This window comes from Urocitellus parryii, chromosome 9 (assembly GCF_045843805.1).
Source record: "Urocitellus parryii isolate mUroPar1 chromosome 9, mUroPar1.hap1, whole genome shotgun sequence".
NCBI lineage: Eukaryota > Metazoa > Chordata > Mammalia > Rodentia > Sciuridae > Urocitellus > Urocitellus parryii.
The window spans coordinates 140710964-140726927 of record NC_135539.1 but is presented as its reverse complement, the minus strand read 5'-3'; the positions used below and the strand labels follow the sequence as shown (position 1 = coordinate 140726927).

The 15964-nt window shown below is 45.9% G+C and overlaps 1 protein-coding gene across 1 annotated transcript in view; it reads left to right on the top strand.

The window, feature by feature from the left end:
- The first annotated feature begins 1078 nt into the window (after positions 1-1078).
- The window catches only part of Dnm3 (dynamin 3), a 431668-nt gene continuing 416782 nt past the window's right edge, over positions 1079-15964 (top strand). Inside the window, exon 1 of the mRNA XM_026388451.2 lies at positions 1079-1291. Coding sequence (XP_026244236.1) covers positions 1131-1291 — 161 coding nt within the window. The 5' untranslated portion in view covers positions 1079-1130. The remainder of the gene's footprint in view (positions 1292-15964) is intronic.

Here is a 15964-nt window from a genome sequence, read left to right as displayed (position 1 = left end):
GCTGAGCCTGAGATTCTTGTAGTGAGGTCTGGGATCCAGATGGAATACGGTCTGCAGTGCAGGAAAGGGTCATCGTCTTGCAATTTAGATTTCTTTAATCTCTAACCTTTATATTGAGTTGAAGTCATGGGAAAGTCTTCAGGCAGAACATGAAGGGCGAGGCAAGAAAACGCTAGTATACTAAATCCTGAGGGATATCCATAGTGGAAGAGGAACTTGCCATTTATCTTTGTGTCTCAGTTACTAGGGACAGGACCTAACACATGGTCATTTCTCGGATGTGCTAAATTTAACAGAAGGGGTGCGGAGTACATGGTCATTGATAGACTCCATAATCTGTCTCCTTATCCTACCCAGAAATGCATTGGGAGGACAAATCCCATAGGAATCTCCAAGGCCAGAATGAATGTGGTAGATAGCAGCGTTGGGGAAGGGAATACCCAAGGAATCCCACCTTTGCTTCCATGAGGATGGGGAGGACAAGTCGGTAAAAATGAATAGTGGGGTAAGGTCAGACTACTCAGGGCTTCAAGTGGGGTCAGACTGAAGACTCTGGCCTGCACCAGGCCAGCTATGCCCAGGAGCCATATCGGTTTCTGGAGCTGGGCGTGACCCTTGAGATTTTCCCCGGGGAACTGTATTCCCTAGGCAGCGGGCGGGGGATGGGCTGCCGCTTCTGCTGTTGCGGCTGATGACGATGCTGGATGTTGTGCCCTTCCACTGGGCTTTGTCACAATAGCTGCTTGAAAAGGAACTGAGCTGCCGGCTGAGGATTTCGGGCCATTCCCGACCAGTGCTGAAAGTTCGCCTCTTGGCCGTGGCTGGGGGTGGAGTGGGGGCAGCGGTGGTGGCATCTGGCCGCAGCTGGGCGGCAGTGCTGGCGCGCACTGGGAGCAGAGGGGCGGGGCGGGGCCGTCTCCGAGTCGGGCCACGCCCCTTTCGCCTGCGCAGGCGCGCTGCGGGGCCGTTAGCTGTCAGGAACCGGCCGGCGGGCAACGGGACCCCGCGTCTGCGCCAGCATCCGCCGTCCGATCCCAGCGCAGCAACATCGGCGAGGGCGCTGTGCCTCGGCTCCAGGCCAGGTCTCAGAGGCAAGCAGGGACCAGAGGGCAGCTGGGCGCGCCAGCAAGATGGGGAACCGGGAGATGGAGGAGCTGATCCCGCTGGTGAACCGACTGCAGGACGCCTTCTCGGCGCTGGGACAGAGCTGCCTGCTGGAGCTGCCGCAGATCGCCGTGGTGGGCGGCCAGAGCGCAGGCAAGAGCTCGGTGCTCGAGAACTTCGTGGGCAGGTGAGCGCGCAGGGCGCTGGGTGGGGGCACGGCCGGGGCGACCCCGCTCGAGGCGGTGGGAACACCGACGGGCAGCGGGAGCCACAGGGTGGACCAGGGGCTGTGGCGGAATAGGGGACCGAACCTTGCTGTCGGTGGGGCGGGTGGGGTTCCCTGGCTCCGGGCATCCTCCGTCCCCGCCCCCTGCGTGGTGGCCCCGTCTGCCTTTCATCCTGCCATACAAAGCTGTTTCCTCCCCGTCCTCGCGCTGGGAGTCGGGCCGGGGTCCGCCCCTGGATCGACTCCCCCTGCGTGGCGCCCAGCCCCGGGCGCAGCCTGGATGCAGAGTGCTCCCGGCGCTTCGCGGGCTCCGCGTCCTCCTCCTCTCCCTGCCACCCTCTCTGCGCTCTGAGGCTTCAGAAGCCTCCCACCCCGAGATGCTTTGGCTCTCCCCCTGGTTCTCCTGTCCTCTCGGCTGTCCACAGTTGGAGAGAACGTCGCCTGTCCCTAGCTGGGAAGGCGGGGTGCGAGGAGAAAGAAATCCTTCCCTGGGTTGAAGCTTTATCCGGAGACAGACGCTTCCCCACCATTCCCCTCCCTGGGAGTCAAAGAATAAAAGGTGGTGTGCTTGCGTGTGCACCTATTCAGGGCTCCAGGCTGAGACTCTGCTGGGGGCGGAGGCAACAACAACTCGTGTTGTCCAGGTGCCATGTCATGCCTGCATCATCTCAGAACTGACCAGCATCTTTCTCGCACTCTCTGTGCCCCCTCCCCCAGCATCGTCGTCCGTTCCTTAAGCTCTGATTTGTCCTGCCAGTCTTCAGGATAACATTCGGAATCCTAATTGTTATGCTTTTCGTGACTCTTAATACAGAAAAAGCGAAATAATTTTTGAATCCAGAATCAATATTTCTTCCGCTGAGCAATTCATGAGGGATTGAGTTACCTTAATGGCCTGGCCTGAGGAGTGCAGACATTTGCTTAGAAAAGCCCATTGGGGTCCTTGGGAGAGCTGAAATCTGTTTTCTAGTAGTAATCAGGTAGCAATGTATGTAACACAAAAGAGTGGGCTGGAGAGGGACAATCCAGAGGTTGGACTTTATTCTGCTTATTTGGCTCCTGAGTGACTTGCAACTCAGAAGGTTCCTGTTGGTCGATGTTTATTTATTTTTTGTTAGTGCTTGATGATGTGTAAAATGAAGATCTGGTCATTACCACATCTCCTTTGGGGTGTTAGTATTCATGAAGTGCACGTTCTTTTCTCTCAGGTGATGCTCCCTCTCTCAGATGATGCTCTTCATTTTTTTTTTCTTTTTATGTGAACTAGAAAGATAAGAAACCCAACAGAAAAGTAAATTTGCTGACAATTGGCTGCTATCCTTGTGTATCAACCTAATCACTTTGCCACGATTTTAGAATTTATTTTGATTAATGAGAGAAGTGGTAAAGCATTATTGCCTACGTCATTTTAGATTTTTGGTGAAGCCGTGGAGTCGTTCAATTATACTTGTTTCTTGAACCAATACTTTAAAGACTAAAATTATGTCAAATTCAATTACCACATTTATATGCATCTTTCATATATTTACTAGGATGAGCATGTATTATAAGTGCATTGTTTGTGGCCAGAGCTTTTGAACTTTAAATTTTATGCACATATCTCAATTCTACTGTCTAGGTTTGCAGATCCCAATGTCTTAATGCCATGATAAAATTGTGCACATTTCCCCACACTAGCTGTATTCTTTTATATCAAGAATTTAAAGATACAGAAGAGTGAAATATCTAAGTTTAAAATATTTTTCATGATAAAATGAAAAATAGGGACATCATAAATATTTAACAAATCAGAGCACTTATCAGAATGCAATAGTAATTTGTTGTATTTTTAAGTTTAACCAATAATTACTGTTAAAATGATAAAAATAAAAGGTTGAATGCAGAGGAAAAAGCTCATTTAACAAATACATAAAATCTTTATTATATGTAGAGGTGGCACCTGCCTAACAGAGCTTATAGACTAAAAAGAAAACTAAATTAGAAAGGTCATTTGACTTTAAAAAAGATTTCGGTCATTGAATTATTGAGGAATCTAGTTTCTAATTATAACCCAACCTTAGGGAAAAATGAAGTTCTCCATTTCAATAAGAAATTCAGCCTAGACAGAATAGTATTCAGATTCCATTGTAACCATCATTTTTTTATTATTAAGAAATTTTGCAATTAATATAAGATCCTTAACTTTAAAAAATTCAACTTCTCTTTTTTAGATGTAACTTCTCATTTTAAGATCCTGACCAAATGTATAGTTATTAAATATAGTCATAATCCAGGGTCATCCCTTGTACAAATTGTTTTGCTCAAGATTTCAGCTTGTTTTCTTCAAAATAATGATGTATCGTCTCAATATCTAACAATTTACATTTAGTGGACTAACCATATCTTTTCCTCTCTGTTTATACTAATTTTTTGGATACAATGGAATGAATTTGGATGTGAATGTGTTTATTTCACTGTAGCTGTAAAAAACTGATTTTTGGGTGGCAAGTTTGAGACTGTTATGAATAAAATGAGTCATGAATGAACTGCTTGTTTGTGATTTCTTGCTGAAGTGATGAATTTACATATTAATGTGATATAGTGTGAGTAACCAGATTGTTCTTTGGGTTGTGCAGGATGAGCTATATGCTGGCAGTGAGAAGCAGCTTAAGGTCTAATGAAAGAAGCTGAGCCCCATGGTTTGAATGTAGGGGTTCGCTAGTTGACAGCCCATTGTCTGGTTAGTGTCTGGAAGAGCTGAGTTAATTCAACTGCTTTCTTAATACCCCTGTGTACCGCACATACACACATGCATATATTTGTAGGGCCATGATGATAACGAGGACTAACCTTTATAGAGTGTTTGCTACAGACAGGGGCTGTTCTGAATCCTTTTACATGGATGATCTCACTTAACCCTCATAAAACTACAGAGATGTAGTTACTCCTACAGTTGCATTTTACTGAAAAGAAAATGAAATTGAAGGGAGTTTGAGAACTTAGTCATGGTTAACACAGAGAAGAGTGGGTTGAGAATTCACGTGAGGGGCTGAGCTCCTGGATCCACTCTTTCTTGCTGCCTGTATAAAACGGACACTGCTCTAGTCATAATTCTGTTTGTATTTGTTTATGTATGTCCACCTTGCCTCATTTTGCAGAAGATTTGAAGTGGCCCTTCAGGCAGAATCACTAAAGATGAGTATTTTTCTTGACTCCATTAGATGTTCGTGAAGAGAGTTTTATAATGTGATTGGACTGTTTATTTAGCTATCTGTTTATAGCTCACATAACTTCTTGATAGAAGGGCTAAGTGGAAACTGAACCAGTTGCTAATGTGAAAAAAGTTGTAATGATATATTTTCTAGAAACATTAGTTCTTCAATGATCACATAGGTAGAAGTTTCCACATTATTCTAGCCTGATTGGCAAGTAAACTTTCAATTCTGCACAAACTGATATGGCTTTAAGGTTAATGGGGACCAAATGAAAGATTTTTAAACAAGGATTATACCGATGGGAAGTTTTCAATGTGCAGATGTTCAAATACATGTCCATTATCAAATTAAGGTTGTTTAGAGGAAGAACCTTAAAGTGAGCCATTTGATGCTGCTGCTGCTCATGCTCAGATAATTTTTGAAAATCTGCAAGTCATGTATAGTCTTAAATCCTTTGGTTTCAAGAAAGTATTTAAAAATTGAGTAGGTAAGAGTCCTCTAATTGCAAATGAAATTAGGCACAGAAATATTCCAGCAGTGAAACTTCTTATTTCAGAAATAGGTTTGTACTGAGAAGGATTTTGTTAAACTATAAAAACATCTAAAATTAGTGAATTTTTTCAATATATAGTTTCCAAGTGTTATTACTTTAATGGATGCTAACAATTAAAGTATGATAATTGGGCTGGGGATGTGGCTCAAGCGGTAGCTCGATTGCCTGGCATGCGTGCGGCCCGGGTTCGATCCTCAGCACCACATACCAACAAAGATGTTGTGTCCACCGAGAACTAAAAAATAAATATTAAAAAAAAGTATGATAATTATTGAAAATCATGCTTTGTAATTCCCAAGGGTCTATTGAATGAAGTATCAAAAACACAAACTATTCTTCACCCAACAATGAATTGGCAGAACATGAAACTAGGAAGATATTTCTGTGGAATAAACATTATATAATTTATTTTTAGGTTATCACAAATTCACAGTTGGTAGAATTTAATTAGCATAATTGGCTTAATTATTTTTTCAATGTCTGTAAAGCAGTACAACTAGGTGAACTGCATTGGATAGGATATCTCTGTTTTGGAATTTACTTCTGATTAATATAAAAAAATCCACTTGACTTCTTTAAGAATGAACTTGAGCAAGCAGCTTTACAGAACCTCAGAAATGGAACTTGTTATCTGTTATCACGTAGGTTACTGAATTCTCTGTTAATGGAACATATATTGTGTGTGTGTGTGCATGTGCATGCATGCATGTGCATATATTCCTGTTTTCCATTACTATAACAAAATACTGGAGGCTGAGTATTTTATTTAGCTCACAGTTTTAGAGACCACATTTTCAAGCAACATTCTATAGTTGGTGAGAGCCTCATGGCAGATAGCATCATGGTGGCAGCAAGTGAGGGAGAGATTACACGACAAGACAGGAAGCCAGAGAGAGAAGGGGCACCAGCCTTGTTCTTCTTTTCAGAACACTCCAGAGAAGTAACTAAGGTCCCATGAGAAAGATATCAATTCCTTTTAGGGGCAGAGCCCCAGATGACCCTAACCAGCTCCTCCTAGGTCCCACCGCCTCTTAGCATTGCCACACTGAGGACCCAGCTTCCAGGACATGAGCCTCAAGGCACAAACCACACCAGTCTGTAGCAGTATGTTGGTGTTTGTCTTCCTTTCCTTCCTTTTGCCAGGGCTAATAAGTAGAGTTAAATTATGAGGTTTTACTTAAAACTGATTAAGATCATAATTGTAAGAGGACTGCCAGTAGCTGGAAAGAGAAGATTTCCCCCCTTCTCCTATCAAAGCTAAGAGAGCCCCAAATTAATGTAATGGATAGAATAATCCAATTTAAATTTCCATATACTCAAAATTTTGCCATTTCCCTAGTTTCTTACACTATCAGCATTGATTTTTTTTTTAATCATAAAAGATTATGCTCCGTCAAACACACCTCTATGTAGTGGAGGGAAGCAGGGGGCCATCGTAGCCCACCCCTCCTGGGTGGTGGGCATAGGTTCTGTTTCCCATGATCCCTGTCTGCCATTCCTGACTTCTGTACATTCCCATGCCAGTAGGGTGGTAAACTCAGACGTGTCATTTGCCAGGGATCACATGGCCTGTAAGTGACTGAGCTGGGATGTCGTCGTGGACGTGACTCTTATTGGAACTCGTGAAGTAGGGGCACGTAGCCGCTGTGAACACGTGTTCATGTAAGTGTGCGGGTAAGACCACAAGGAAGGATGCAGCCAGAGAAGCTGACGTCTGCGTGAAGAGAACCCACAGGACAAGGGTGTGAGGCCACAGCTTTCAGAGGGACGTGGACGCGTAAGATGAAGACTGAGTTTGCTGCAAACTAACCAGGATAAAAATCGACAGCATATCGATTTTTTTTTTTTTTATAAAACAAAAAACCCTGAAAACTACAGTTCTGAAATTGAATAGGATATAAGAAGAGAGTAGACAATATGAGTTTCCAGTGTCATTTGGCAGCTGGCATCATTTTGGCTCAAGGCTACCCGTACTGAAGTATCAATGTCAGAGCAGGGAGGTGGTGATCTGTGTCTCAGTGTCTGCCTTGACAATGCGCCATTGAACTGAGACTGTCACTTTATCACAAAGAGATACTATATGTTGAAAAGGGCCTCAGAAAAGAGTAGCAAGAAGGAAGAGACTGGAGAGATGAAAAATATAATGTGGGCCTGAATGTGGCTCAGGGGTAAAGCACTTGCCTTGCAGGCTCGGGGCCCTGCGTTCAGGGCCCAGCACTGCAAAAATGGGTTTCTTTTAATTTTTCTTCTCTATCACTAGGTGCAGTGGAGATTGAGAGTGGGGTGGATGAACTACTTTATCAGCACCTCAAGGCACTAAGATTTCAGGGCGGTGGACTCTACTTTTTTTGTGAGGAACAAGGCAGTTAGTTCAAGGGATGGAATAAATTGAAGACAAATATCTGGGAAAAATGTTCTCAATACAAACCTGAAAACAGAATGTGTTACTTAGGAGGCAGAAGAACAAGACAGAGGGATTGACACTAACTGTAGTGAGTTTGATAAATGAAAAGCGACTTCTAACGCGGCTCGAGGGTCGGTTGGTAGCAGGTTGGTGATTTTTGTTGTCTGTAGTCTAAGTGGCCTCAGCGGCTTCTGTCAGAAGCCCTGACTGTGCGGGAAACTTCTCCCTGGCTTAATTGTTGCTAACATCCTGGAGCTGCATTAGGATACAGAGAAGCCGAGAGACTCGTCCAAGGTCAGAGAGCGTCCTGGCTGGGCTGGGAACTCGCTGTTCAGGACTGGGAGCCCCGGTGGGTCCATGTCTTCCCTTCCTCCTCCGGGTGTTTCCGGGCGCCTCCCTCTGGCCTCACCTCCGCGGCCTCTTCCCATCCTCTCCGCGGCCTCTTCCCATCCTCTGTGCTGTGAGACTGTCTTTTCCTGAAGACTCCCCTGCTTCCCTCCTGGTGCCAGACCAGCAGTGACACTGCCTGGCTCTTTCTATACAAAATATCGGGTGGGGACGGGGAGCAGAATTTTTCTCAGACTGGGACAGGTGATCTTCTGCGATGATATCCCTTTGAAGTGCGAGTTTTAGGGACCCGATGGGCCCAGGAAAAGACCAAATGAGAAGGTGAATGCTTTTACACATTACTGCTGCTGATCTGCCAGGTGGCAGTCTGTGCTGGTCACTGGTGGGCTTTGCTTAGACTGGGACCAGCAGCTGAAAAGCTGTATGCAAATAAATAACAGAAAGGGAAAGGTCACTATTTTCTGTAAAATAAAAGACGTGTCTGTGTAGCAAATCCACATCCTTTCCTTGGCCTGTTTCATAGTGTTTCTTTTTCATGTTTGTGCTCTGAAACTGAGGGGCACTGAGGTCCATCCATGCCAGAGGAATTACTCTGGCATTTAACTTGGACAAGCATTGTGCTAAATGCTTATTGCTAACCAGTAATAAAGGTGGGAGTTGTTGGGGGGAGAAGGATGACGTATTTAATTCCTGAGTCATATGAATGGTACAGTTAATTTAGATCTTTTTTTTTTTCCCTAGCATCCCTGCTGAAAGCCCATTTCCAGGGACCTTGGAGTGTGCCCGGTGCCTCTTTGTGACAGCTTGTCATTTTCACTTCCCACTGCTTCCGTTATGATATAGCCGTGAGCAGATCTGCATCCACGTTGGAGGCAGGCAGGACCCTTTGTCCATTGTCTCCTGGCTTGGGATTGAAAAGCCCAATCCATCTCAAGTCACTGGATGGGTGGCTGGTCTTCATGTTTTCTTACCCCCTCCTCTGAGAAGGTGCCACCTGGTTGTGAGGATTGAGTGCAGGCCTGGCTGTCTGGTGTTGGAGTCCCACCTCTGACTTTTGCAGTAAGGGATCTGGCGGCACTGGGCCTTGGTTTCCTCATCTGCAAAACGGGGATAAAAGACTTCATTTTAAAAAAATGCTGTGTGTGAGTTCTAAGCAAGATAGCAAATGTCTGGTCCAAATTGGGCATTCAGCATAATGATCATTACTTTAAATCTTCCATTGAGACTGGATATTTTCTGAAAATTTCAAAAACAAACTTTGGAACAACAATGGATGGTCATGCGTATTTGTGAAGTCTTCTTTCTATGAATGTTGGGAAATAACAGTTGCTTTAAAATACTAACTTATTTTTATGTAGTACTGAGGATCAAACTCTGCGTCTTGCATGTACTAGGTGAGCGCTTCACCACTGAGCCACAACCCCAGCCCTAAAATACTGATTTTTAGATCAGGCCAACTTCTTCAAAGACTGCCCATATTTAGCATTATCACTATGTGTTTTTCTTTAAATATATACACAACATAAATCCAGTTTTCATATTCTTCCCTCCCAGGAGTTCCAAAGCAATTTTTCATTTCATTAATCCTCACAATTTCCTTGAGAGGATAGTAAAAGCATATCTTAAAATTTTCCAGTTTAATATTTTTCATTCTTAAATTAAGTGACAAGCTAGGAGTCACATGGTCAATACTAGAGAAAATGATCATAATGGAATTGAAAATATGGACAGAAAAGGATGAATGTATTTTGCTGACATTATTTTCAGATATTCTAGAGAATAGATTTAGAGGAGGCATTTGATTCTGTGATACAGAGTAAGCCATGCTCAGCATCTCTCTTCCTTTTGGATATGTAAGATGATGGGATGGAAGAGGGACTCAGCAGAGGGAGTCCGGCTGGGGCAGGGTTGCTTGGTGAGTATGGGCTCAGCCCAAGGAGCATAAGAGAGGGATGGCCCTGGGAGCAAGAGGCAAGGTATTATTATTCTGTGAAATTACCAAAATTTTTATAGTGGATGTGGAAATAATACTCAACGATTCTATTTTCAATGGGAAGATTCCTATTTGGTCTTGATTGACATTTCTACAATGTATTAACTATCAATTTTAGCTCCAGTCTACTCAACTGGCTCCATCTCGGCACCTTTGTGGTTACTAGGTGTGCCCCAAGAGCTTGGTAGAGCATCAGCTTTGGGTATCTCACCTGGATGAGGTTAGGCCTTCACATGCGTCTGTGTTTCCTGGTTAATAAAGTGGGGAGAAAGCCTTGCATGGGTCCTACTACCTGGGCAACAACCACTATGTTTTCTTGTCCAGAAAGACTGATAGAACTATCTGAGAATGGCAGTCCTTGGTTCAATTTAAGAAATGTTACTTAGTCTGTTTACTTACTCTGAAAAAAATTCCACGAGAAATCGAGGGGAGATGGCTGTATTTGAGTTATGTACTTTGAAAGTATATTTTTCTCAAGAATTTCTTCACTGAGTTGGTGAATGGCAGAAGGATCATGATTGTCCTGTTTGAAATGCGAGATGGGAGAGCAAGGGACGGAGAGCGCCGCTCACTGGACAGCGAGGCTCTGGGGAGACGTGGCGTGAGGACCAGAGCATGGAGTCTGCGCTTTGTGAGAGTCAGGCTGCTGGGGGTGAGCGGGGGGTGGTCTGTTCACTCCCTGGGATGTGCTGCCTGGGCACTGGGGAGGAAGCCTCTGGTGAGCCAGGCCCCGTGGTGGGGCAGAGCTGGGGGAGTCCAGTCTCTGCCATCGCCTGCTGTCCTCCTGGGCCCTGTGTCTTCAAGGCCCCTCCTCAGTCGCCCTTGTCCTGGCTTCGCTGCTCGGGGACCTGCTGTAGAGTTGGCCTTGCCCTTCTGCACAGCTATCAGCAGCTTCCATGAGGTTGGGAGATGTGCCACCACCTCTGTCACGTTCCGTAGCACGGAGCTGGTCTAGAGCAGGAGCAAAATGAACGAATTTGCAACGTGATTCTGCCCAAGCCATTTGTCGGAGCCCATCATACCTTCATCAGTAGGTGGTTGAGAATGGGTGTGTGTCGGGGGCGTGGGATGAGATCAGTGCTCTGCGAGCTGTGTGTTGTGTCCTGTTAGTGGACCCTGACATCAGTTTTGTTGGTTGTGACAGCCTTGGCAGGGGTGGGGGATGTCGGACTACATCCCAGGGAGAAATGACAAGCCATGATTTGTGAAGTCTAGTTGTGGACTTGTATATGAATACTGTGCCGCAATGTAAAGTGTGTTCTTACGAAGGGTTATCCTTAAATCGTTGAATATATTTCTAATCATTTATTTGATTCTACCTTTAAATGGTAGGGCATATCTTTTCATCATGGCAGGCACAGGTCATACTATCAATGGGTTAAAATAGGGATTATTTTCCTTTGTTGAATTAACTGTCTTTTAATTCAAAGTAATATGTATATGTGATAAAAATTGAGACTGTAACAGTCTATAAAACTCTCCCCCGCCTGAGTTTTCCTGAAGTGTCTCCTTTCCCTGCATGCCTGCCAGATGACTTCTGGGGATGTATTTTCATTATATGCCATTTATTTGATCTCTGAGAGCAGAGAGTTTAATGAACTTGTTTGGAGATAGATGATAAAATCAATTACAAAAGATGAGGTTTGAAAATTCTTTTCACAGTTGGGTTTATTTGTTTGCTGAGACCTTTACGAAGAATCATTCTGAGGGTCCACTGTATGCCAGAAACTGAGGCCCAGTGCGTGCAGCCACTCCTTCTGAGAGTCTGGTGACCCGAGGGATCTGCTGTGCCCGCTGCTGCTGCTATCAGGGTGACTAGGCCTCAGTGCTGACGAGAACAGGTGGCAGGGCTGTGGTGCCGTCTCCAAGTATCTGAGGTTAGTTGGAGAGGGTGTCTGACGGTGTCCCCAGAAGACACAGCAAGTGGGTGAATGTCACATGAAACAGACTTCACCTTCACGTTGGGTGGCTGTGCGGGGGCCCTGTGAGATGGGATGAACGCGGAGGGTCCGAGGTGTCTGGTGCTTGGTGTGGACCAGTGGGAAGGGGTCGAGGGGAAGCCCTTGAATGTTCTCTGACCTGACGGTCTGTGATGTGGCTTGGTGGGTGCCACTTCTTCCACTTTAACCTGTCCACGTGTACGCTGCTGCTCTCCAGGGAGTCTTCCAGAACAACTCGAATGTCTGCCTTCAGGAGCCTGCAGTCACACCCTCCTCCATGCCTCTGCCGTCCAGCCTCAGCTCCCCCTCTCCTGAGCTGCTTTGTGCCTCACTGTGCTCATCTTTTCTGCCCACGCGGTGGTCCTTTCTGGGGACCTAGGGACAAGCAGAGGCCAAGCAGAGCATGCTATCTTGTGACCCAATGGAGCGCCAGCTATCAACCCATATGTGAATGCCTGCTTTGTGAAAGACCATTTGGAGATGAAAAGGCAGTTAAAAGTATTTTCCCTCAACGGAAGTCTGATGAAGACCCACCTAGAGTGTTCTCCAGGTCCTGTAGAGTGTTGATAAGAACATGGACTCTGGAGCCAGAGGGCCCGAGTTCACATCCTAGCTCTGCCTCTTCTCTGTGGTCTTAGAAAATCACCTGACCTCTCTGTGCCTTCGCTTCCCATATTGGGGTGGCTCTGAGAATTAGCCAATACACATAAAGCACTCGGGACAGTGTCACGTAGCAAGGGTTACGTGTTGATCATTACTGAGGACGGGCCTTTAGAGCTACAGTGTGTTCTGGATCATCAAAGAAAAAGAGCACATCTCTTTGGAGAGCCCAAAGTAGATTCTATTAAAATCTTGAAATGGACTTTAAGGAGTAAGATTGTGATAGCTCGAGATGTCTTAGCAGAGAATTTTCCATTTGGCAGAGTACCTGGAAGAGGAGTGAAGGGGGGTAAAGCCAGGAGAGTGAATTGGGTCCCACGTGGAACTGCCAAGATGAGGAATTGGGGCCTAATCCATGAAGCTGCAAGGAGTTTCACAGGTTTGTACGATGTTTTGGCACGCTCAGAGTGAGATGTAAGGAAGACACACACTCACTCTAACATAGGTACGTAGACGAAGGGAGACGTCTGATACTGTTGGGAAATGACCCAATGGCTACAGGTCTCGATCCAGTAGTGTTGCTGATGGAAGTGGAAGAAGGGCATTTCAGAGATGCAGTCCATTTTTTTACCAATGGTGGGCAAGGGAGGCAGAGAAAGAAGTCCAAAATAATTCCAAACTAAGTGGGCCCCTGGAGAAACAGCAGTGAAATTCACAGAAATAAGTAAATTTGGAGTGGCAGGGAATCCATCTTCCCTTCATGTCCACTAGTGGGGTCTTCCACTCCACCATGGCTCCAGGTCGTCCACGAAGCACCCACCTGGCACCCTGTCTCTGCCGACTGTGACCTTCTGCAGTGTCCTTGGGATTTATGGCCGGCTCTTCTCTGTTTAGCACTTGAATGTTTCTGGCTGATTCGTATTAGTTTTCGACCCCTAAGGTGAACTGCAATCTTTTTATTAGTATTCTCCACAGGATCTTGAGCAATATTATTTTGAGAGCAATATTACTCTTAGACTGAATGTCTCTATCTCCCCAAAGTTAATTGGTTGAAACACTAATCCCCGGTGTGACCCTGTTTGGAAATAGGGCCCATAGAAAGTAAGATCAACAGAGGCCATATGGGTGGGATCCTCGTCCAACAGGATGAGAGTCCTGGTAAGGAGAGACAGAGCTCCCTTTTCTGTGGGCCTAAGAGGAAAAGCAGTGTTTTATGAGCCAGGAAGAAAATCCCCAACAGAAAGACTTGGCTGGAGCTTGATCTTGGGTTTCTAGATTCCAGAACTGTGAGAAATAAACTTCTGTTGTTTAAGGCTCCCGGTCTGTGGTATTTTGCTATGGGAGCCTGAGCAGACCCACACAGGCACTTAATTTTTATTAAGTTTTCACTGAATAAATTGTGGATCTGACTCCGTGGTTTGACACACTGGGGTTCTGGGTATTAAGTGACTTATTTTTTACACTTCCCAGAAAAAAAAGGACTGTCTGACACACTAATGCTCTTGATCAACTACTGTCCCCTCACCTCTGTGCCTTAGGTTGTCATCCTTCTCTGGCCCCTACTTCTCTGTCCAGTGTCGCAATGAAGCCAATCTCCTCCGGGGTCTCCTGCCGTGGCCCCTGCCTGCTTCAGCAGTTGGCTTAGCTTTCCTTCACACCACTCCGTCAGCGTGGGAGCCAAAGAGATTTGAATTACTAGGGACAATGGTACCTGAGACTGGTCCATCCCTGTGTCTCCCAAAGCACGTGAGTGACGACCTGTGTTACTCACCTGGGGAAGTCGAGGCTCCCTAGCTGTGCTCCTGGGGGCCGGTCCCTGGGCCTGGAGTCTACCCACAGTGAGCTGTTTCTCCAGAGCTCTCCTCGTGCTGCTCTGATAAGCAGCCAGACACGGGAGCGACTGATCGCCACTTCCGCCATTCCCATTATTTCTGCAGCTGTGGATAAGGGATGCAACGTGTCTTCGTCCCCCCTGGTTCTTGGAACTGCCCTGGCCAGGGTCATTGGTCTCCAATCAGCTCCACTTGCTTTCCACGTGTGCCTGAAATTGATCACCAGTGTCCTTGGGATTTAGCTGAATTCCTAATTCCTATAACCCCCTAGTTGAAGTTATCACTCACCTTCTGGACCCCAGGGTGACTTCCATCCATCTATAGTATGGCTGATACTTGCCACAGTTGGGATCTGTGTCCCCGAGACTCTGCATCAACAATGGCTTGGTTGCCAGCCTGGGACGATACTGGGAGGCAGGGAAACCGTTAGGAGTGGGGCGTAGGGAAGGAGGCTGTCATTGGGGGCATCCCTTGGCGGGCACGTTGGGATCCCCTTCCTTTCTCTCTTGCTTCCTGGTCACCAGGAGGTGGAGGTTTCCTCTACCTTGTGCTTCTGCCATGACACATTGTCCTGCCACAGGCCCAACATCAATGGGTCCAGGTGACCATGGACTGAAGCTCTGAAACCATGAGCCAAAGTGAGCCATCTTGTCCGGTGATGGGAACTCAGTCACCAAATACGAAGTTCAAATTAAACCATGTCATTGTTATGGTGAAAGTTTCTCAGCTCCTAATGCCAACGGCACAAAACCTAGGCTTCTTGTGGCCTGATGTTTCCAGGGTACCTGTTCATTCCAGCCGCCTGTCACACTCTGCAACTCTGCATACTCGCCACAGTTTTGCTGCCCCTGTTCACGTGGACTCTGGTCTGCTGTCCTCTAGGAAGCCTCTCTGCCTCCCACAGGTTCATCTCTCCAGGATTATTTGTGTCTCTTCAGGCACCCATAATTCTCTGAGCATTCCTCTAACGTTACACTGGCTAAATTGTATTCAGTTATCTTATCTGCTTCTACAACTCAACTGCAGCTTTAAGGGCAGAGTCTGTTGTTTACCTTCATAAACTTCTGAGCAAACATTGAATTGATCAAGTTAGTGGACAGTGTTCAGCCTTTGTCATGCCTGATGATGCTCATTGCCCAAAACCGAGTGCCAGGCACTGTCTTAGGCACCAGAAAGGAAGGAGTCCGTCCTTGTCATCAGGGAACTTGCTGTCCAGTGGAGACCTACAGTTGGCAAATAACAAGAGTGAAATTATGAATCAGCCTAGATGCACGACAGAGATGGGCAGGTGTAACAATGGAGCATAATGAAGAGGGACGTATTTATAGGTGGACGTGGTGACATTGATCGGATGGGTGATTGCTGTTTTAGGTGATCTGTCCATGGAAAGAGCTAGGGCACAGCATTCCTCTTCCATGTGGTAGGGCTCCAGGGTGTCGAAGAGCTGTGTATTGGTGGAATTAAAGTCAGAGACTGTCACTAGAGCCTGGTGGGGAGATGTGTGGGCAGCAGAGGGGAGTTAGGCAGACTTTGCTGTTTCCAAAAATCCAGAGTGCCATGTCAGCAAAGGAAGGAAGGACTTCAATCAGAGTGTGACAAAATCTGATTGACATTTTAGATCTCCCTAGGTCAGTGCTATTTAAGACAGTGGTCACCCCATAGAGCTATTGTACATTATGTTTCAAGAAATGGTTTTTTTTTTTCAATTTTGTGTGATTTTAATTACTTGAAACATATTAAAATAATGGATTCAGTTGAGGAACAAGTGTG